At 45.7% G+C, this 16,718-nt stretch overlaps 1 protein-coding gene across 1 annotated transcript in view; it reads right to left on the reverse strand.

Moving 5' to 3' along the window:
• eif2s3 (eukaryotic translation initiation factor 2, subunit 3 gamma) overlaps positions 1 to 15,965 on the reverse strand; it is a 70,875-nt gene extending 54,910 nt beyond the window's left edge. Inside the window, exons 1-2 of the mRNA XM_070893378.1 lie at positions 15,825 to 15,965; positions 5,983 to 6,046 (exon numbers count right to left, since the gene is read on the reverse strand). Coding sequence (XP_070749479.1) covers positions 5,983 to 6,046; positions 15,825 to 15,896 — 136 coding nt within the window. The 5' untranslated portion in view covers positions 15,897 to 15,965. The remainder of the gene's footprint in view (positions 1 to 5,982; positions 6,047 to 15,824) is intronic.
• Positions 15,966 to 16,718: the final 753 nt, after the last annotated feature.

Genomic DNA, 16,718 nt, shown 5'->3' on the forward strand with positions numbered 1-16,718 from the left:
TCACCAAGGGTTGCGCGGTAGCACTACTGACTGAGCTGGTTGAGTCCTGGCTGCCAGACTGGGCCTGCGGCAGGTGGCAAGAGATCCAACACAAGAGAAAAACCTACTTGACCTCATGCTCACCAATCTACCTGTCGCAGATGCATCTGTCCATGATAGTGTTGGTAGCAGTGACCACCGCACAGTCCTTCACAGTGAAGAGACCCTCCATCGTGTTGTGCGGCACTACCACTCTGCTAAATGGGATAGATTTAGCAGCTCAAAAATAGGTGTCCATTGTAGTCCATTGGGTCATCAGCAGAATTGTATTCCACCGCAATCTGTAACCTCAGCACAGCAAATCCCTCACTCTACCATTACCATCAAGTCAGGGGACTAACCCAGGTTCAATGAGGAATGTAGAAGAGCATGCCAGGAGCAGCACCAGGCATAATGCGCAACCTGGGGAAGCTGCAACACAGGTCTACATGCAAGCTAAAAAGCGAAAACAGCATGCTACAGACAGAGCTAAGCGATCTCATAATCAACAGATCTGATCAAAGCTCTGCACATCCAGTCGTGAATGTTGGTGGACAATTAAACAACTAACGGAAGGAGGCTCGTTGACTATTTCTCAATGATGGCGGAGCCCAGCACTCAAGTGCAAAAGACAAGGCCGAAGCATTTGCAACCATCTGCAGCCAGAAATGCTGAGTGCAGCCAGAAATGCTGAGTGGATGATCCATATTGGACTCCTCCAGAGGTCTCCACCACCACAGAAGCCAGTCTCCAGCCAATTTGATTCACTCCACGTGATATCCAGAAACAGCTGAGCGCATTGGACACAGCAAAGGCTATGGGCCCCGACAGCATCCCGGCTGTCGTGCTGAAGATTTGTGCTCCAGAAGCGGCCAGTCCTCTAGCTAAGCTGTTCCAGGACAGCCACAGCACTGGCATCTATCCTTCAATGTAGAAAACTGCTCAGGTATGTCCTATCCACAAAAAGCAGGACAAATCAAATCGGCCCCATCAGTCTACTCTCAAACATCAGCAAAGTGATGGAAGGTGTCATCGACAGTGCTATCAAGCGGCATTTACTCACCTGCTCACCGCTGCTCAGTTTGGGTTCTGCCAGGACCCCCAAGTTCCAGACCTCAGAAACACAGAAACACAGAAAATAGGTGCAGGAGTAGGCCATTCGACCCTTCGAGCCTGCACCACCTTTCAATAAGATCATGGCTGATCATTCACCTCATTACCCCTTTCCTGCTTTCTCTCCATACCCCTTAATCCCTTTAGCCGTAAGGGCCATATCCAACGCCCTCTTGAATATATCTAACGAACTGCCATCAACAACTCTCTGTGGTAGAGAATTTCACAGGTTAACAACTCTGAGTGAAGAAGTTTCTCCTCATCTCGGTCCTAAATGGCTTACCCCTTATCCTCAGACTGTGACCCCTGGTTCTGGACATCCCCAACATTCTTCCTGCATCTAACCTGTTCAGTCCCGTCAGAATTGAATATGTTTCGATGAGATCCCCTCTCATTCTTCTAAACTCCAGTGAATACAGGCCCAGTCGATCCAGTTTCTCCTCATATGTTAGTCCTGCCATCCCGGGAATCAGTCTGGTGAACCTTCGCTGCACTCCCTCAATAGCAAGAACGTCCTCCCTCAGATTAGGAGACCAAAACGGAACACAATATTCCAGGTGAGGCCTCACCAAGGTCCTGTACAACTGCAGTAAGATCTTCCTGCTCCTATACTTAAATCCCCGAGCTATGAAGGCCAACATGCCATTTGCCGCCTTCACCGCCTGCTGTACCTGCATGCCAACTTTCAATGACTGATGTACCATGACACCCAGGTCTCATTGCACCTCCCCTTTTCCTAATCTGTCGTCATTCAGATAATATTCTGCCTTCATGTTTTTGCCACCTCACATTTATCCACATTATACTGCATTTGCCATGCATTTGCCCACTCACCTAACCTGTCCAAGTCACCCTGCAGCCTCTTAGCATCCTTCTCATAGCTCACATTGTCACCCAGCTTAGTGTGCATTACACTCAATTTCATCATCTAAATCATTAATGTATATTGTAAATAGCTGGGGTCCCAGCACTGAGCCCTGCGGCACCCCACTAGTCACTGCCTGCCATTCTGAAAAGGACCCGTTTATCCCGACTCTCTGCTTCCTGTCTGCCAACCAGTTCTCTATCCACGTCAATACATTACCCCCAATACCACGTGCTTTAATTTTGCACACCAATCTCGTGTGGGACCTTGTCAAAAGCCTTTGGAAAATCCAAATACACCACATCCACTGGTTCTCCCTTGTCCGCTCTACTAGTTACATCCTCAAAAAATTCCAGAAGATTTGTCAAGCATGATTTCCCTTTCATAAATCCATGCTGACTTGGACCGATCCTGTCATTGCTTTCCCAAATGCTCTGCTATTTCATCTTTAATAATTGATTCCAACATTTTCCCCAGTACCGACGTCAGGCTAACCGGTCTATGATTCCTCGTTTGCTCTCTCCCTCCTTTTTTAAAAAGTGGTGTTACATTAGCTACCCTCCAGTCCATAGGAACTGATCCAGAGTCAATAGACTGTTGAAAAATGATCACCAATGCATCCACTATTTCTAGGGCTACTTCCTTAAGTAATCTGGGATGCAGACTATCAGGCCCTGGGGATTTATCAGCCTCCAATCCCATCAATTTCCCCAACACAATTTCCTGACTAATAAGGATTTCCTTCAGTTCCTCCTTCTCGCTAGACCCTCAGTCCCCTCGTATTTCCAGAAGCTTATTTGTGTTTTCCTTCGTGAAGACATAACCAAAGTATTTGTTCAATTGGTCTGCCATTTCTTTGTTCCCCATTATAAATTCACCTGATTCTGACTGCAAGGGACCTACGTTTGTCTTCACTAATCTTTTTCTCTTCACATAGCTATAGAAGCTTTTGCAGTCCGTTTTTATGTTTCCAGCAAGCTTCCTCTCATACTCTATTTTCCCCCTCCTAATTAAACCCTTTGTCCTCCTCTGCTGAATTCTAAATTTCTTCCAGTCCTCAGGTTTGCAGCTTTTTCTGGCCAATTTATATGCCTCTTCCTTGGATTTAACACTATCCTTAATTTCCCTTCTTAGCCACGCTTGAGCCACCTTCCCCGTTTTTATTTTTACTCCAGACAGGGATGTACAATTGTTGAAGTTCATCCATGTGATCTTTAAATGTCTGCCATTGCCTATCCACCGTCAACCCTTGAAATATCATTCGCCAGTCTATTCTAGCCAATTGACGTCTCATACCATCGAAGTTACCTTTCCTTAAGTTCAGCACCCTAGTCTCTGAATTAACTGTGTCACTCTCCATCTTAATAAAGAATTCTACCATGTTATGGTCACTCTTCCCCAAGGGGCCTCGCACAACAAGATTGCTAATTAGTCCTTTCTCATTACACATCACCCAGCCTAGGATGGCCAGCCCTCTAGTTGGTTCCTCGACATATTGGTCTAGAAAACCATCCCTAATACACTCCAGGAAATCCTCCTCCATCGTATTGCTACCAGTTAGGTTAGCCCAATCTATATGTAGATTAAAGTCGCCCATGATAACTGCTGTGCCTTTATTGCACACATCCCTTATTTCTGGTTTGATGCTGTCCCCAACCTCACTACTACTGTTTGGTGGTCTGCACACAACTCCCACTAGCGTTTTCTGCCCTTTGCTATTCTGCAGCTCTACTCATACAGATTCCACATCATCCAAGCTAATGTCCTTCCTTACTATTGCGTTAATTTCCTCTTTAACCAGCAACTCTACCCCACCTCCTTTTTCTTTCTGTCTATCCTACCTGAATGTTGAATACCCCTGGATGTTGAGTTCCCAGCCTTGGTCATCTTGGAGCCATGTCTCCGTAATCCCAATTATATCATATTCGTTAATAGCTGCCTGCACGGTTAATTACAGCCTTGATCCAAGCATGGACAAAAGAGCTGAATTTCCAGAGGTGAGGCGAGAGTGACTGCCCTTGACATCAAGGAGCCCTAGTAAAATTCAAGTCAATGGGAATCAGGGGAAAACGCTCCACTGGCTGGAGTCAAATCTCGCACAAAGGAAGATGGTTTTGGTTGTTAGAGGTCAACCTGCATCATTCTCATCAGCTGTCCACTTCATAGCAGTGCAGAGGCTGCCTAACAAGGTAGCCATGATGACAGCCTTCTCGCGGCGCACCCCGTTTCATGATCTTAAATCTAATCCGTTCCATCATCATCAACATAGCCTCAAAGCGACGACAACAGCAGAAACAGTGCTGCAAAAAAGTCAATGCCAGGGCACTCAAAGATCCAGCTAAGAGAGCCCTATACAGCCAGCGCCTCACTGCTAACCTGGCGACCCCGAGGTGCAGAATGCCCACAGCGCTTGGTCTGCCCTCAAGGCCACCATAACCAATGCCTGTGAAGAGACGCTCGGTCATTCAACCAGGAAACACCAGGACGGGTTTGAAGAGAATGACCAGGAGATCCAAGAGCTAATAAATTGCAAGTGCAGGGCCTATCTGAACCTAAAACAACCCAACTCGGGAGCAGCAAAGCAACATTACAGACGGCTTAAGGCAGGGGTCCAACAAAAAACCCGCAACCTAAAGAATAGATAGTGGGTGTAGAAAGCACAGGAGATTCAGCAACTGGCACAACCATGATGTTGCGGGATTCTTCACCGCAGTCAAGTCCACCTATGGCCCAAGCAACCAAGGTCCCACCCCACTGCTGGCCAAGAACGGGGAGACACTCAACAAGGATACCGAGGGAGTCAGGAGCCCTTCAAAGATCTCCTTAACCGAGACTCTGCCTTTGACTCGAGTGTCCTCAACTCCATCCCACAGCATGTTGCCCGCCACCATCTCAGCAAAACCCTAGCCCTGCACGAGGTAGAAAAGGCCATCCGCCAGCTCAAGAACAAGGCAACGGGGAGCGGATGGAATCCTTGCTGAGGCACTAAAGTATGGCGGAGAGGCACTATTGCCACGAATGTAACTAATATTGTCTCAAAGGACATCGAACTTCTTGTTAAATCGACCTCCCGGTGACAGTAGCAAACCAAACAAATCGAGCGGTCCTCTCCAGGACCAAAGAAAACTACATGTCGGCGCAGCCATCCAAATATGCCATGTATCATTTATTTATTATGTCAGGCTATCTATGCAATGACATACAATTTATAGATGAACAGATAACACCTTAAGGAAAGACCTAAACCAAATAACCAAAACATAAGCAGTGACAAGCCTCTTATTTTTATCTATTGTTAGGGATCCCACATTTAAACATGTACATACAATTATATTTGACCTTGTGCTTTAAATAGGAATTCAATTGGACACATTTAAAGTTTTATCATTGAAAGCATTACAACATTTTTCAAAAATGTTATGAAGGAGTCAAATGGGACTGGGTGGCAGTGTTGGGCTAGCATTATTCTTTCACTTCTGTCTTCAAATGTTGCCCAGAGAGGATGAAATTCTGCTGCCGGAAATGAAGTTTGGTGCAGATTCACAGCAGTCAAATTGTCAATCTCAATTAGCACAAACACGTGTGGAAAATGGGAATATTCATACTAACTATATCATTAACACAGGAGAACTTAATTAGCATGCCTTTTGAAACTTTTCAGGTACAATTTCTAACATAGCAAATCTCTTCAACATAATTTCCATCACAAATACTTAATCTGCAAAAGTTTATTTTTTTTGCATCCATTAAGATACTTCAAACATAAGCATTTCCAGACATTTGACGAGACAGAATTTTTTGAAATTGCAATTGCCATAAATTTTAGCTTTTTAATTTCAATTTACAGAAAATGTTTACAATATCCTAATTTATTTTAGCAAACCTATGACTGCAACACATTAGCTCCAAAACAGACATCCACCTTCAATAGAAAATGCACATTCATTTAACTGAGTATAGACCACAAGGATTTAATAATAACTCACCTATATTGATAGTAGCTTGCCTGCTGATGACTTCAGGAGAAAGGGGTGTTAACTTGGTAACATCCTGTAAAACAGAAACACTGGATCACATACCATTAACCATTATACAATTAAAACTTTTGCAAGGCCCGTAAATTATTCACATATTTTGAGTGGATAAATATTAGGCATCAGCATTAAACAAGACAAAAATTTTTTTTTTGATGGCGTTTCTTTCTTCTTATTCTGTATTCACATTGCTTCCCTTTTATTGAGGAGCCCAATTCTCAGAAAATATCAATCCCGCTCCATGCTTCATCAGCCATCATTAGTAAAACACATAGGGCTAGAAATTGATCAGCCTATCGCCGCGTTTCTCGGTGGTAGTTCAGTTTTGGGCAGTCTTACATTCATTGGGAATTTAGTCAGGGCCTCACACCGGCGGTTTTGAAATACCGCTGGGGAGCGGACCGCCGGCGCGCTTGGAAAACCGCTCTTGCCCTAGTTTGGTGGGAGCAGTGATCCATACTTCTGCAAAAAAAAAACGCCCAGTCGGAACAGCCTTTCGATGGACGGTAAATATGAAACCTTGCAAAAAAAGGTAAGTGAATGTTTTTTTATTAATTCTTTTGCAGCGATTCAGTTAAAAAGGTTCCTCTGAATGTTTTCCAATGTTTTATTTTAAAAATATATTCATGTTTTCCTCCCTCCCTCGGCCGACTCCCTAGCCTCGGACTTAATTTGACCAGGACCACCGAGAATCCACATGGAACGGCCATTTTTTTCTCTATTTTTTGATGAATTTTCCGCCGGCATTAATGGCCTTTGATCAATTTCTAACCCATCGGGATCGCTCATTTTCCCCTCCCCGTCTTCCTCAGACAAAATATGGAAAAAATTGTACTTCCAATTTGGGATTCCAACTTTACAGTCCAAAGCTCCAACATTGATGCTGCCAGGTTTGGTGATATTCCTGACTTGTCCTTCCTTGCTAAACACCTAGCAATTTGCAGGCGGTTCCTTTCCTACCATCTTGGATCCTTCTAAACTTGTTTCTTCTTCCTCCTTTATTTACATGAGATTTTTTTCCTGTAATTCACCGTTGCTTCCAATTATCTCCAACAACAGCTAAGTACAAATGGTCACAGGAGTATAAATTCAAGTCATAATTGACAAAAGGCAAGAATCTGTATTAGTCCTAAAACCATCTCTGTAACCTACTCCAGTTCTACAAGCCGGTGAACTCTACATTCCTCCGACCCTGGTCTCGTACATTCCCCACTCCCTTCACCCCAACATTGGTGGCTGTGCCTCCAAACGTCTCTGTTCCACACTCTGGAATGATCTCTCTGCCTCCCTCTTCTCCTTAAAACCCACTTCTTTGACCAAGCTTTTTGTCAACCCTCCTATTAACTTTCTTTGACTCACATCCACATCAAAGTGCCTTGGGATAGTTTGCTACTTTAAAGGCGCTATATAAATCAAAAGTTTTTATTGTCTTTATCCATTGGGTAGTAATTCCTCGACCCCACTTGTCTCACCCCCTTGTCAGATAGTCAAGAGTTTAATTTTTTCTGGAATTTTAAGAGCAACCTTTTGCGTATCACTCTCCCGAGATCCACGGTGTTACGAATTTATTAATAATAAGAGTGCAACCTCACAGAAGAGGCTCTTGATCAGTTGGTAGGTTCATGCACCAACAATTTTGAGAGTTTCACTATAGTATTCAAAAATGTCAACTAACCAACCACGAGTGGAGTCATTTTCTTGTGGATCTCCCAATTTTCCATCAAACAATTACCTCCCTAAATTATCTGCTAAACATATGGCGAGAGAGTTGAGTACAAACTCAAGGAACAGCATCTCATCTGGCTACTAACCACTTTGCAGCCGCCTGGCCTTAATAATGATGAGCTTAATCACAGGTCTCTTTGCTCTCTGTCAGCAGGTACTGGTAAGGTAGGATGGGCATACTTGCGCTTCTGGGATAGCTGAGGAAGTGGGTTGGTACTTAGGATAGGAATCCCCCCTGGTACACTGTTGGCACTGTGGTATGTAACCCTGGTGCCGACCTGCCCATTTCTGCCACCAGACTCCTGGAATCTGCTATGCTGTGCCAGGTTTTCATGCTCCCACTTTCCCAACTGTTTCAAATACAGTTCAACTACTTAAAACTTCTGTTTAAAATGGACAGTCGCTTATATCAGCCACAAAGCGATAGCATGAACATCAATTTTGAAGTTGCCAGCTACAGCGTCTTATGTGCTCCATTTACGTCAAGGAGAAATAAACTACATCCATCAGTTTCCAGAATCATCCCTACGATTGTACAAGTGAAGTGCACATGAAAAACTGATGCATGCGTTTTAAAATATTGAACAAAAACAGTTCATGCAGAATAATCCCAGCAGCTGAAATTAAATGCCCCAATTGGGTGTTTGGGTTGTTTAACTGAATGATGGGATCTGCTCCCAGCGTTTCCAGTTTCTGAACCACAGCAGGGTCAGGTTGATGCTGCAGAGCTCAGGTCCTTGGTCAGGTCTCGGAGTAAGGAGGTTCATTCAGGTAACTGTTCAAGGAGCTGCTGATGTGCGACGATAGCATTCTTGCACACAGCATGTGCACACTCTGGATGGGAATTCCTAATTCAGCCCACAAAATGCAGCACAATTCAATTCCCAGAAGAGGCAGATAGGAACCAAGAGCAACAGCAAAGGGCAAATCAGGAAAAACAACAGAATGAATTGAGTAAGTGATATTTTCCTGGGTTCAACAATAAAAACAAAGCCACAACTTATACCACATTATACCATCACGAGTAATGGGCAAATCACATTCGCATGAACACGTCCGCTATAAACGGTGTGGACTGCATTACACATTCTCTGGGTCCCATTAAATTTTTCTAATTTTTCTCATCATGCTGCCTTTCGTCTGACACCATTATCACTTGTCAATTAGCCACCTCCTGTTCTCCTAAACAGGAAAGGATGAACAGGTTGTGTCTCCCGAGATGGTTGAGGGGTGAACCAATAGGGGTTTCTAAAATTATGAAAGGTTTTGATAGAGTAGACACAGAGAGTGTAATTCCACTTGAATAACTAGAGGCCATCACTATAAGATAGTCACCAAAAATCAAAGAGGGAATTCAGCAGAAACGTCTTTACCCAGAGAGTGGTGAGAATGTGGGACTGCTACCACAGGGAGTGGTTGAGGCAATTAGTATAGATGCATTTAAGAGGAGGCTAGATAAACATATGAGGGAGAAGGGAATGGAGGTTTATGCTGATAATTAGGAGGTAAGATGGGAGGAGGCTCGAGTAGAGCATAAACGCTGGCCCGAAATGCCTGTTTGTGCTGTATATTCTATGCGATCACTTTATAGCTGATTCTACTTTTCTTATTTATTTGTTTCTTCCTCCCCTTTTCCTCGTTCTGTTCCTTTTTATAAGTTGTTCTTCTGTAAAATCTTCCAGTTCTGACGAAGGATTATGCCTGAAACATCCAAGATTTTCTGTTTTTGTTTCAGCATACTTGTAATTTATCTATTTTATCTCTCCCCTCTGTGAAGGTCACTTTCTAAGTTAAAGATACAATATAAATGAAAACTGCTGTTTACCTGACCATGCAGATGCACAGAACAGTCCTGCACCTCTTAGCACCCCCCCGCCCCCAACTGATATCTGATAGGCTTTCACGAGCACAAGATCACAGCACACGCCACTTTGTAAACAATTTCGCTGGACCCTGAAGATAAAATCATATATTTAGGAATGCAGACACCCGCATGTTTACACCCACACGTATACAAGTCAACAGTGAGCCTCCTATTGCCTAGGATAGTGGCTTATTCTGCTGGTTCTCTCAGCTGATAAGTGCTGACTCAATGAATAGGAGATATTACTGCACATAAAAACCAAACTATAAAAGACAAATCATCATCATAGCCAGTCCCTCGAAGTGAGGATGACTTGCTTCCACGTCAAAAAGGGATGAGTTCACAGGTGTTTCAATGAAGGACCTAATATTTCAGATCCCGAACTACATCTTGGAGAGTGGAAGATGCCTGTGCTTGGATTTTTAAAAAAAAACATGTGGTTGCCGCTGCACACCAGCCACAACACGGGCTTGATAGAGCTAGGTCTTGGTCCAGTGGCGTGGATTACCCAAGACGACTGGATGGCAACTCTGCTGCACGGACCGAGCGCGCACACACATATCGCAGTGTGGGCTGGTCCATGCTGCCCCAGACTCACGCCTCTCCTGGTCCCCGGTCACTTGCTTCTGCAAACTTTTGCACTCCTTCGCCCCTCCTGCTGTGCCTGCCCGCACTGCAATCAGCGACCTGACTTCGCAGCCGCCGCACGCTGCTCCCTCTGATGGCCCTGGCCTGCTGATGGTCTTGCAGGCCGGGGCCACGCCGATTTCCGTACCGCACCGCCGCACGCTGCTCCCTCCAGACAAGTAGGAAGGTGATGGAAGCACAAAATGAACTTCATCCTTGCTTCAAATCTCACCAGCCCTTGCCAACTACTTCAGTGATCTCCAGCGATCTCGAACTTTAAGACCTCGCATGCAACCTCTGACAACAGTTTATTCTTCATTCCCTCTGCTCAATCATCAGTGGCCCACCAAGCCTCTGCCCTCGGAGTTCATTCCCTGAATCCGTGCGTTATGTGATTTTTCAAAACAACTTCATCAGTGCTTTTGGCACGATTCCCAAACGTTTTATTTATTCCTTTATCCCTCGTGCTTGACAGCCACTTTATTACTTTGGCCTGTAAAGTACAGTGAACTTTCTATGTATGAATTGCAAAAGAAATGTAAACAAATTCACATTAGCAGGATCTTCATGGGTTCCGTTGGGACAACTTATTTTTTAAATTCATTCACAGGATATGGGCGTCACTGGCAAGGTCAGAATTTATTGCCCATCCCTAATTGCCCTCGAGAAGGTGGTGGTGAGCCGTGTGGTGAAGGTACTCTCAGTGCTGTTAGGGAGGGAGTTCCAGGATTTTAGCCCAGCGACAATGAAGGAATGGTGGTATATTTCCAAATCAGGATGGTGTGTAACTTGGAGGGGAACTTGCAGGTGATGGTGTTCCCATGCACCTGCTGCCCTTGTCCTTCTAGGTAGTAGAGGCCGCGGGTTTGAGAGGTTCTGTCGAAGAAGCCTTGGTAAGTTACTGCAGTGTATCTAGTAAATGGTATACACTGCAGCCACAATGTGCCTGTCGCGGAGGGAGTGAATGTTTAAGGTGGTGAATGGGACGCCAATCAAGCAGGCTGCTTTGTCCTGGATAGTGTCGAGCTTCTTGTGTGTTGTTGGAGCTGCACTCACCCAGGAAAGTGGAGTGTATTGCATCATACTTCTGACTTGTGCGTTGTCGATGGTAGAAAGGCTTTGGGAGTCAGATGAGTCACTTGCCACAAAATACCCAGCCTCTGACCTGCTCTTGTAGCTACAGTATTTATGTGGCTGATCCAGTTAAGTTTCTGGTCAATGATGACCCCAGGATGTTGATGGTGGGGTATTTGACAGTGGTAATGCCATTGAATGTCATGGGGAAGTGGTTAGAGATAGTCATTGCCCGGAACTTGTCTGGCGCAAATGTTACTTGCCACTTATCAGCCCAAGTCTGAATGTTGTCCAGGTCTTGCTACATGTGGGCACGGACGGTTTCATTATCTGAGCAGTTGCAAATGGAACTGAACACTGCAGTCATCAGCAACATCCCCAAATTCCTACCTTATGATGGAGGTATGGTGATTGTTGAAGCAGCTGAAGATGGTTCAGCTGAGGACACCGCCCTGAGGAGCTCTTGCAGCAATGTCCTGGGGCTGAGATGATTGGCCTCCAACAACTACCTTCCTTTGTGCTAGCTATGGCTCCCGTTGACTTAAATTTTACGAAGGCTCCTTGGTACCACACTCGGTCAAATGCTGCCTCGATGTCAAGGGCAGTCACTCTTCCCTCACCTCTGGAATGCAGTTATTTTGCTGATGTTTGGATCAAGGGTGTAATGAGGTCTGGAGCTGGATGGTCCTAACGGAACCCAAACTGAGCATCAGTGGGCAGGTTATTGGTGAAGCTACTAGAATTAGAGCCATCTTTATGAAACTGAAATTTGTATTTGTGGGATACCAGTACATTTGTTAGCTAAGAATTACTACAGCACACTAAAAGCTCAGTTTGGTGCACTTTGCGAAGCAGGAGTTACACTAGGAGGCTTTAAAAAATTGGTTGTTAAGAATCATAAAAGTGGGGAGGAGGATGTTCTCCAAGTATAACCAGGAGATATCCGATGAAATCCTGGCAAAAATATCAGAGATATGCTTAAAAAAAGACATTTCTGATATAGTACATCAGAGGAACATAAGGATAGGATCATGGATGATCTCCATTTACCCGTCTTTTCTGATATCGCGATACCTCTAGCTAACAAAAAATTAGCGATCAATGCACATCAATCAACTCTGGTTGATGTAAACGATAATGGTGATGTAATATTCCCACGCAAAGTTTGGGAGAAACATCTGAAGTTGGGAAAATGCTTCAATGCCTGGCAACTGCAGATCCCATAAATATGTTAAATTACTTTCACAATTTAGAAAAGAGGTTAACATTCACCTACAGCAACATTTACTGAACATTCAATAACTGTGTCAACCCTCTGGCAGGTTCAATATCCGATCAGACAACACTGGAACAAATGTAGATGATACAACACAGAAGGAAGCCATTTGGCCAATCATGTCTGTGTTGCCGCTTTGGTAGAGCTATCCAATTAGTCCCATTCTCCTGCTCTTTCCCCATAGCCCTGTGAATTTTTTCCTTTCAAGTCTTTATCCGATTTCCCTTTTGAAAGTTACTATTGAATCTGCTTCCACCATCTTTGCAGGTAGTGCATTCCAGATCACAACTCGCTACAGAAATGTTTCCTCCTGTCACTTCTGGTTCTTTTGCCAATCAGCTTAAATCAATATCCTCTGGTTTTCGACCCTTCTGGAAACAGTTTATCCTTATATACGCCATCAAAACCATTCATGATTTTGGCCTCTATTAAATGTCATCTTAACCTTTCATCAATCATTAAGGATGAAATAGCAGCGCATTTGGAAAGCAGTGACAGGATCGGTCCAAGTCAGCATGGATTTATGAAAGGGAACTCATGCTTGACAAATCTTCTTGAATTTTTTGAGGATGTAACTAGCAGAGTGGCCAAGGGAGAACCAGTGGATGTGGTGTATTTGGACTTTCAAAAAGCTTTTGACAAGGCCCCGCACAAGAGATTGGTGTGCAAAATCAAAGCGCATGGTATTGGGGGTAATGTACTGACGTGGATAGAGAACTGGTTGGCAGACATGAAGCAGAGAGTCGGGATAAACAGGTCCATTTCAGAACGGCAGGGCTCAGTGCTGGGACCCCAGCTCTTTACAATATATATTAACGATTTGGATGAAGGAATTGAGTGTAATATCTCCAAGTTTGCAGATGACACTAAACTGGGTGGCGGCGTGAGCTGTGAGGGGGATGCCAAGAGGCTTCAGGGTGACTTGGACAGGTTAGGGGAGTGGGCAAATGCATGGCAGATGCAGTATAATTTGACTAAATGTGAGGTTATCCATTTTGGGGGCAAAAACACAAAGGCAGATTATCTGCATGGCGGCAGATTAGGAAAAGGGGAGGTGCAACGAGACCTGGGTGTCATGGTTCATCAGTCATTGAAGGTTGGCATGCAGGTACAGCAGGCGTTGAAGGCGGCAATTGGTATGTTGGCCTTCATAGCTAGGGGATTTGAGTATAGGAGCAGGGAGGTCTTACTGCAGTTGTACAGGGCCTTAGTGAGGCCTCACCTGGAATATTGTGTTCAGTTTTGGTCTCCTAATCTGAGGAAGGACGTTCTTGCTATTGAGGGAGTGCAGCGAAGATTCACCAGACTAATTCCAGGGATGGCTGGGCTGTCATATGAGGAGAGACTGGATCAACTAGGCCTTTATTCATTGGAGTTTTTAGAAGGATGATAGGGGATCTCATAGAAACATATTCAATTCTGACGGGACTGGACAGGTTAGATGCGGGAAGAATGTTTCCGATGTTGGCGAAGTCCAGATCCAGGGAACATAGTCTTAGGATAAGGGGTAGGCCATTTAGGACTGAGATGAGGAGAAACTTCTTCAATCAGAGAGTTGTTAACCTGTGGAATTCCCTGCCGCAGAGAGTTGTTGATGCCAGTTCATTGGATATATTCAAGAGGGAGTTAGATATGGCCCTTATGGCTAAAGGGATCAAGGGGTATGGAGAGAAAGCAGGAAAGGGGTACTGAGGGAATGATCAGCCATGATCTTATTGAATGGCGGTGCAGGCTCGAAGGGCCAAATGGCGTACTCCTGCACCTATTTTCTATGTTTCTCTTCTCTAACCACAGCTTCTCCACCCTCTCCAAGGCTTTGACATTCTTCCTAGTGTGGTGCCCAGAATTGAACACAATACTCCAGCTGAGTTTTATAAAGATTTAGCATAGCTCCCTTGCTTTTGTACTCTATGCCTCCGTTAATAGAGCCAAGGATCCAATATGCTTTTCTAACAGCCTTCTCAACTTTTCCTGCCACCTTCAAAGATTTGTGTACCTTTACCTCCAGGTTTCTCCGTTCCTGCAACCACTTTAAAATTGTACCATTTACTGCCACTCGTCATTCTCCCTACCAAAATTTATCACTTGACACATCTCTGCATTAAATTTTGTCTGTCATGGGCCTGGCCATTTCATCAGCCTGTATATCCTCCTGAAATCAGTCACCATCCTCCTCAGTGTTTACTACATTTTCGAGTTTCGTGTCATCTGCAAACTTTGATATCATGCCCAGTATACTGAAGTCCAAGTCAAAAAGTGCAGTAAAAGAAAAAAGACCTGCAGTTATATAGCACCTTTCACGACCACCAAATGTCTCAAAGCACTTTACAGCCAATGAAGTACTGTTGGAGTGTAATCACTGTCGTAATGTGGGAAACTCGGCAGCCAATTAGCTCCCACAAACATCAGTGTGATTATGAACTGATAATCTGTTTATCCAGCAGTGGCCCTTATACCAACCCCTGAGGAACACCACGATAAACTTCCCTTCAGTGTGTAAAACAACTGTTCACCACTATTCTGCCACTGTCCCTTGAATCTTATGGGTTTAATTTTGCTAATTGTGATGCAAAGACCCAGCCCTTCCGCAGCACAAGTCAAAGCCTCACTAATTAATAGGCAATTTTGATAACGATAACAGTTTGGCTGTGTCGTGCACTTCGTCCAGTGTCGTGCCCACAGATAGCTAGAAACCTAGTGGGCATCATAGGGTCATGCTGGCTGGTCATTCCGTGTGTACTGGGGCTCTGGGAAAGACATCGTTCCCCGCACAGAATTAGAAAACTGGGTCCAGGTTCACGAATGATGAATAACCAGTGGAGTGTGAACGGTCTGCATTCAACAAAAAGCAACTGCCTTCAGGAATACAAGGAGCGAGAGACCGAGGATTGGATGGGAATGAGACGGCGTGCGGCTGAGGACGTGTGCCCGGGCTCCAGCTCCGCCATCACAGCTGACCATAAACCAGGATGCGACGGCCCTGTGCAGAGCTGTGCTCCGTGCACTCGCCTTTCCCCCGAGTCATGCCCTCCCTCCCATCGCATCCCCCGGGGGTTCGGCACACGCTCCCACTCCAACCCCCCGCCCGCCCCGCAACAATCGCTACCCGAGGCCGCGGCTCCTATACCCAGCCCGGCCCCGAGCATGTGCGGCCCCAGGCTTGGCAGTGAGGAGGCGGCCCCGGTGTGCGCGGCGAGGACCCCCGCCCTCCCCTCCGCCGGTACTGACCAGGACACTCAGATCCTGCCTCGCCAAGTGAAGCTGCCCCACGGTGACGCCGCTCTCGTCTCCCGTCATCATGCCGCCCGAGACGCCGCAACCGCCAGCCCGCGCCGCTACTCGCGATGATGCAATCCTCCCAGCGCCAAGGACAACCCACCGCGCCGCAAGATGGTCCTCCCGCCCGCGCCGGCCGCCGCGCCCCCTGCAGGCCAGGAAGACGGCGAAAACACCCTCACGCCGCGTAACAACATTTTAAACATCTTACAACTCCTCTGGGAGGACAGACGCACCAACGTTAGCGTTCTTGACCAGGCCAGCATTGAAGCACTGACCACACTTGATCAGCTCCGCTGGACAGGCCACATCGCTCGCATGTCAGACACCAGACTCCCAAAGCAAGTGCTCTGTTCCAAACTCTTTCGTGGTAAACGAGCCAAAGGTGGGCAGAGGAAACGTTACAAGGACACCCTCAAAGCCTCCCTGGTAAAGTGCAACATCTCCAACGACACCTGGGAGTCCCTGGCCAAAGACCGCCCTAAGTGGAGGAAGTGCATCCAGGAGGGCGCTGAGCACATCGAGTCTCATCGCCGAGAGCATGCACAAATCAAGCGCAGGCAGCGGAAAGAGCGTGCGGCAAACCTCCCACCCTCCCTTTCCCTCAACGACTATCTGTCCCACTTGTGACAGAGACTGTGGTTCTCGTATTGGATTGTACAGCCACCTAAGAACTCATATTTTAAGAGTGGAAGCAAGTCCTCCTCGATTCCGAGGGACTGCCTATGATGATGATGACGATGAAACATCAAACTTTAAAAAATTTGTTCCTGAGATGTGGGCGTTGCTGGCAAGGCCAGTATTTATTGCCCATCCCAAATTGACCTAAAGAAGGTGGTGGTGAGC

Source organism: Pristiophorus japonicus, chromosome 11, assembly GCF_044704955.1.
Source record: "Pristiophorus japonicus isolate sPriJap1 chromosome 11, sPriJap1.hap1, whole genome shotgun sequence".
Classification (NCBI taxonomy): Eukaryota; Metazoa; Chordata; class Chondrichthyes; family Pristiophoridae; genus Pristiophorus; species Pristiophorus japonicus.